The following is a 6,920-nucleotide window of genomic DNA, read 5'->3' on the forward strand; positions in this document are numbered from 1 at the left end:
AAACAAACAAATAAATAAATAAAGTAATAGAAAACACTAATGCCAAGGTCACAGTGACTTGCTAAATAAATGCCATTACAGGAGTACCTCAGTCGAGGAAAGCAACACAAGCGCCAATGGAAACAAAAGGAATAGGACACCGAGTTAGTTAAAATTTTGTACATTTTAACTCAGTGCTCTATCTACTCTAAATGGGTCTTGATCTTACTTTACCGAGGAGAAAAACAACACTTGAGAAACTGTTAAGAGGCGGATGCGGGATTCGAGCCAACGTTTGTATCCAAACCAGGGGCCTCCCGCTGCGGCGCCGTAGCAGCCCAATCGCCCGCCCTGCCGGGGCACAGCACTGCAAACCAGGCCTCGGCTCGGGTGCGCCCGGCACTCACCCTCTGCGCTGTCGCGGGTCCGGTGGAAGTCGCCGGAGCGGCCGTCACGGAACGCCCGGCAAAGGGACAGGCAGAGGAAATCCAGCATCCAGCCAGCAGCAACAGCCTCGGCCTCAGCCACTAGGCCAGCGTCCTCCTCTTCCGGGGGAGCCCCCAACTGCACCTGGCACTCGAGCAGTTCCTGGCACTCAAACTGCTCCTGATCCTCTCTCGCCGTTTCTGCCATCTGCTCCTCCGGGAGCTCTGCATCCTCGCCATCCGCACGACCCCGCGGGCTCGGAGCCGCTGAGGGGGCGCCCTCCGCCATGTTAAACAGCTCGCGCCGTTCAGTCCTTCCTGACGCCGACCGGCGATTGGCTCGCTCTGGAGGGCGAAGGGCGGGACCGCGGAGGATCACTTCCGCCCGCGAAAACCCACCAATCACACTGCGGGGAAGGACCAGCGACTTGAGTCTGGCTTCTGATTGGCCTAGAGCTGCTCTCACAGCTGGACCTTGAATTCGCCGCAGTTCAGGGCCGCCTCTTTGTTGGTAAACCAAACAAGTTCAAATTGGGTGTGGCGAGAGGTTTGGAAGCGGTGGGGCAGTTTTATCCTCATGGTACGATGCTGCATTGACTAGAACACGGTTGGTTAAAATGGAAAAAGGTTTTATGCACAGTGTGCTTCAAAAAGAGGCGATTAAAACTTGTCACGATTATTTAAGCGTGACACTTTCTATCCCCGTATTCACTTAGCAGGTACTGTGTGATTATGAACCCACATTGTTCCAACAGAGTTAGAGCTGTGCTTCGCCAACCTGAACTGGCATCAGAATCATTCCTCACAGATTGCGGGGCTTCTCCCCCAGAGTTTCTGTTCCATAGGTCTGAATATTCGAAGGTGGTACTGAGACTGATAGTCTGGGGACCAAATTTTGAGAATTAGAAAGAGTATTTTGGAGTTCCCATCGTGGCGCAGCGGAAACGAATCCGACTAGGAACCGTGAGGTTGCAGGTTCGATCCCTGGCCTCGCTCAGTGGGTTAAGGATCCCGCGTTGCCTTGAGCTGCAGTGTAGGTCACAGACGCGGCTGGGATCCCGAGTTGCTGTGGCTGTGGCATAGGCCGGCGGCTACAGCTCCGATTAAACCCCTAGCCTGGGAACCTCCATATGCCGCGGGTGGCGTCCTAAAAAGACAGAAAAGGCAAAAAAAAAAAAAAAAGAGTGTTTTATTATGGAAATGATGTCAGTCAGGTCCCTAAACAGACTATAGAATTCAGCGGGCACAAGAAGTGAACACTTATTTTGAATTTTGAAACTTAACCTTTGAGCGCAAGAAAGGATTGGGGGAGGGATCTGGCTATGTTCTATTTATCTATTGAGTCACAGTTACATCAGTGTAATCACTTTATGAAAATTCATTGAACGTGATATATGCACTTTTCAGTGTGTGCCTTCTAATTGAAAAAAGTTTACTTTAAAAACCTTTCTGGGAGTTCCCGTCATAGCTCAGTGGTTAATAAACCAGAGTAGTATCCATGAGGATGCGGATACCATCCGTGGTCTTGCTCAGTGAGTTAAAGATCTGGAGTTGCGGTAAACCGTGGTGTAGGTTGCAGACATGACTTGGATCCGGTGTTGCTTTGGCTGTGGCATAGGCAGACAGGCTGTAGCTCTGATTCAACCCCTAGCCTGGGAACCTGCATATGCCGCAGGTTTGGCCCTAAAAAGACAAAAGACAAACAAAAAAACAAAACAAAACAAAAAACAGCAAAAAACCTTTCCGTTTATATAGCACGTGCAACATCATCAAAGCCTTTATGTTTTAATTTTACACATTTATTATTATTATCATTATTTTCCTTTAGGGCCGAACTTGCACAAATGGAGGTTCCCAGGCTAGGGGTCTAATCGGAGCTGTTGCTGCCGGCCTACACCACAGCCACAGCAACGCCAGATCGGAGCCTCCTCTGTGACCTGCACCACAGCTCACCACAACACGGGATCCTTAACCCACTGAGTGAAGCCAGGGATCATACCCTCAACCTCATGATTCCTAGTCAGATTTGTTCCACTGCACCAGGATGGGAACTCCTACACATTTATTATTGCTTTAAAGCTATAGTTTAAATGTTGAATCATTAAAACACTATATTATGTCTTTTAAGAATGCCTAGGTTGGGGAGTTCCCATTGTGACTCAGAGGAAACAAATCCAACTAATATCCATGATAATGCGTGTTCCATCCCCTGGCCTCCATCAGTGGGTTGGAGATCTGGCATTGCTGTGAGCTGTGGTTTAGGTCACAGACTCGGCTCAGATTCCAAGTTGCAGTGGCTGTGGTGTAGGCCGGGCAGCTGTAGCTCTGATTCGACCCCTAGCCTAGCCTCGAAACTTCTGTATGCTGCTGGTTGGGCCCTAAAAAACAAAAAACAAACAAAAAAAGAATGCCTAGATTGGAATATCCATCCACTACGGTTTACCCACTAGCTGTGTGACCTTGGGTGAATCATGCCTTCATGTTCTCTTCTGTATACTGTGTATGGTAATAACACCGTAGAAGGAATTGTTCCTTCAGCTTCTAATGGTCCTATGGCAATAAATCCTGTTTACAAACAATACAGAGGAATAGGTCTAAGGGATTAAGAGTTGCAGTTCATTGTGAATTTAGCAAACAAACCCCAGGTTTCCAAACTGGAACTTTTTTGTCACGCAGGTCTCTCAGATGGGGCCTTCTTTCTTTCCTCCAATCCTCCTTTGCTTCTTCCCAGCAGGGAGTTAATGGTTATTCTTAAATATGTCAACCAATTTATTCAGAGCCACAAACTAAACCTAGGGAATTTTCCTGTGGAATCATTTACTGAAAGATTCAGGGAAATGAAACATTTTTATCTATCAAGTAATAATATGTAATGAAGTGGAATGAAAAGTGTATACTTCTGGTTAGGATTTAACCATAATTGTCAACAAAATTTTAGTTTGGGGCTACTTCCAGCTATATACTGTATTCTCTGGCCTCTTTCCTTACTGGTAGTTCACTGAAGAAAAGTTAAGAAGCACTGTCCTACTAGAGTGGATAAAAACGTTATTTTAAGGAGTTCTCTTGTTGATGCAGTGGATTAAGGATACAGTATTGTCATTGCAGCAGCTCAGGTCACTGCTGTGTCGCAGGTGTGATCTCTGGCCTGGGAACTACCATCTATTGTGTTTGAGGTCAAAATAATAATAATAATAATTTTAAAGTCCTATCCCAACAGACAGTCAATAATACAGTCTTATTGGATTATGGGCCAGAAAACAGCTGGAGGAGGAGGAAGTCTCTCATTAAAGAAAAAACAATAATTTTTTTAAACCTGCCCATCAGGATGGATGGTAGATTTATACCTCTGAAATAATAGCTTTTTTTGTTTGTCTTTTTTAGGGCCACACCCACGGCATATGGAGGTTCCTTAAACCACTGAGCAAGGCCAGGGATCAAACCCGCAACCTCGTGGTTCCTAGTTGGATTCAACTCCTGAAATAATAGGTTAACATTGCTATGAAAAGAAAACTCAACAGTGATTAAATATAAAATAGCTACAATAAAACTTATAACTAATTCATAAAGTCCCAGTAACACTTTAGCCATATATATTTTAATGGTACAGTAGATAAATCAAACACATGGCATTTCAGTAAAACTTACGTGTAACTAATAAACATTCTGAGATGGGGGATTTTTTTTTTGGCAGAAAATTTTATAATATATCATTCCCTTAATAACCACTTTAAAAGATATGGAGTCTAATAGTTCAAGGCGAAGGAAGGAGTGTGTAGAGAGAGAATTTTGAGTTTGCTGACTTTAAAGTCATCCCGTGAGTAAAGTAAGGAAATTGTATTTCTTGCAAACTTGAGTTTGTAGACTGAGATCCATAATAACTACGGTTATCTTTAATTAAAGGGATGTTATGAGGGGAGAGGTTTTATTTGATTTGTGATGATCCTTACAGTACAACATGATAACCAAGACTGAAATTTTGGGGATCCAATATGAGTTCACATCACATGTGCTTTCTAATTGTCAGAGCTTTTTGACAATAAAGTATTGCCGCTTACTGACTTCTTGCCTCTAGAATCATTGATGTATTGGCTGGATGACCACCAGACAGAAATATGGTAGAAAGATTCTGCTATGGACTGTATTGGGTGGGGGTGGGGGTGGGCCCTCCCTGGGTGGTTCCTCCCTCCAAAAATTTATGTGTTGAAGCCATAACCTCAATGTGACTGTACTTGGAGATAGGGCCTATTGGGAGGTCATTAATCCAATAAGATTAGTATACTTAATAAGAAGACACACCATGGAGTTCCCGTCGTGGCTCAGTGGTTAACGAATCTGACTAGGAACCATGAGGTTTTGGGTTCGGTCCCTGCCCTTGCTCAGTGGGTTAAGGATCTGGTGTTGCTGTGAGCTGTGGTGTAGGTCGCAGACGTGGCTCGGATCCTGAGTTGCTGTGGCTGTGGTGTAGGCCAGCAGCCATAGCTCTGATTGGACCCCTAGGCTGGGAACCTCCATATGCCGCAGGAGTGGCCCTAGAAATGGCAAAAAGACAAAAAAAAAAAGACACACCAGACAGCTTGCTTTGTATCCTCTCTCCCTCTCCAGGACACAGTGAGAAGGTGGCCATCTGCAAGCCAAGAAGAGAGCCTTCACCCAGAACAAAATCAGCCAATGTGTTGATCTTGACTTCTCAACCTCCAGAAATGTAAGAAAATTAATTTAAGGTACCAGTCTATGATATTTTATATGGCAGCCCAAGTTAACTAATATCATTCCCATAAAGTGTAGATGACATTCCCCTGCTGTTGCAATTCCCAAGGTTATTTTTGCCTTGGACTGCATTCTAAAGAACACTTGGAAACCCATGTTTCTTCAATTCTTATGTTTGCCATGCTGAATGTTTATCACTAATATAACCCAGAGGTCTCATTATAAATAATGTAAATTTTTCTGAATTTATAACATCTTATGATTATCCAAATTACATATACTTTTGAAATATGCTTTTTTTTTTTTTTTTTTTGAGTTCTTGTTGTGGCTTAGTGGTAATGAACCTGACTAGTATCCATGAGGATGTAGGTTCAATCCCTGGCCCCACTCAGTGGGTTAAGAATCCCGCCTTGCTGTGACTGTGGTGTAGGCCGGCAGCTGCCGCTTTGATTTGACCCCTAGCCTGGGAACTTCCACATGCCACGGGTGTGGCTCTAAAAAGCCAAAAAAAAAAAGCCAAAAAAAAAAAAGAAGAAGCACATTCTTATGAAGACTTTTTCCCTTTGCAGAATCAATGAATTAATAAGGACTGAAGGAAGGTTTAGAACTAAAATGGAGTTCTTATTGTAGCTCAGCAGGTTAAGGACTGGATGTTGTCTCTGTGAGGATGTGGGTTCAATCCTTGGACTCGCTCAATGGGTTAAGAATCTGGCATTGCCAAGGCTGTGGCGTATGCTGGCAGCTGCAGCTCTGATTCATTCTTCCATATGCTGCAGGTGCAGCTGTTAAAAAAAAAAAAAAAAAAGAAAGAAAAGAAAAAGAAAAAAGAAAACTAAAGTGAAGTAGGTTTAAGGAAGGGAAACATTATTTTAGACAACTCTTTGGAGCTTTAAAAATATTTAGAAAATCTCTGTAGCCCCTTAAGATATTTCATTTTTTTTTTCTTTCTTTCTTTTTGTTGGCTGTGGCACATGGAGTTCCCAGACCTTGGATCAGATCTGAGCCAGAGTTTCAATATAAGCTGCAGCTGTGGCAACACTGGATCCTTAACCTGCTGCGCTGGGATAGGATGATTAAACCCGCCACCCAGTGCTCCCAAAATGCACCTGATCCCATTGCACCACAGCAGGAACGCCCCTTGAGATATTTCAGATGGTATTTCCTGCATTGCAGGCTTACTATGTGACTGTCAGGCTATAGGCATTGGCATTATGCTGGCTCACTCTATAAGAAAATGCATTTAGTTAAATGCTGGAGTCTAGGACTGACTATCCATGATCATTTTATTTTTTTTGCTTTATGTAAAAAAATAAGGAGTTCCTTGTTGGCTTAGCAGGTTAAGGATCCAGTGTTGTCACTGCTGTGGCTCTGGTTGCTGCTGTGGTGTAGGTTGGATCCCTGGGCCAGGAACTTCCCCATGCCATGTGCACAGCCATAAATAAATTGATTAAATAAAACATTTTTGAAAATAAAAAATATTTTAAAAGACTTCTAGTGTATGCCTTTAACAAGTCACTGATTAGTCAATATTTTTAATAAAATGCATCTGCCAGGAGTTCCTGTTGTGGCTCAGTGGGTTATGAACCCAACTAGTATCCATGAGGACTTGGATTCGATACCTGGCCTCACTCAGTTAAGGATCTGGCCTCTCTGAGAGCTTTGGTGTAGGTTGCAGATGTGGCTTAGATCCCAAGCTGCTGTGGCTGTGTCGTAGGCCGGCAACCGCAGCTCCGGTTCGACCTCTAGCCTGGGAATTTCCACATGCCACAGGTGTGACCCTAAAAAAAAAGAATAAATAAATAAACAAAC

General features: G+C 43.8%; 1 protein-coding gene and 1 long non-coding RNA gene across 15 annotated transcripts in view; one reads left to right on the plus strand and one right to left on the minus strand.

Annotated features, from left to right (window-relative positions):
• TERF1 (telomeric repeat binding factor 1) overlaps positions 1–714 on the minus strand; it is a 33,908-nt gene extending 33,194 nt beyond the window's left edge. For all 14 annotated transcript variants that reach the window (XR_014843681.1, XR_014843677.1, XR_014843680.1 and 11 more), the window contains exon 1: positions 387–714. Coding sequence is in view for 2 of the 14 variants with exons in the window: in XM_005663029.4 (XP_005663086.2) it covers positions 387–693 (307 nt within the window). In the remaining 12 variants the exon portion in view is untranslated. The remainder of the gene's footprint in view (positions 1–386) is intronic.
• On the plus strand, positions 95–6,597 carry LOC146403840 (uncharacterized). Its single transcript, XR_014843689.1, has 2 exons — positions 95–915; positions 5,007–6,597. It is a non-coding gene; the product is annotated as an uncharacterized LOC146403840 (long non-coding RNA).
• The last annotated feature ends 323 nt before the right edge of the window (positions 6,598–6,920 follow it).

The sequence above is a fragment of the Sus scrofa genome, chromosome 4 (genome assembly GCF_054392235.1).
Source record: "Sus scrofa isolate SSC_HxYL_T2T_F1_AM1 chromosome 4, Sscrofa_HxYL_maternal_Yorkshire_Landrace_v2.0, whole genome shotgun sequence".
In the NCBI taxonomy this organism is placed as follows: domain Eukaryota; kingdom Metazoa; phylum Chordata; class Mammalia; order Artiodactyla; family Suidae; genus Sus; species Sus scrofa.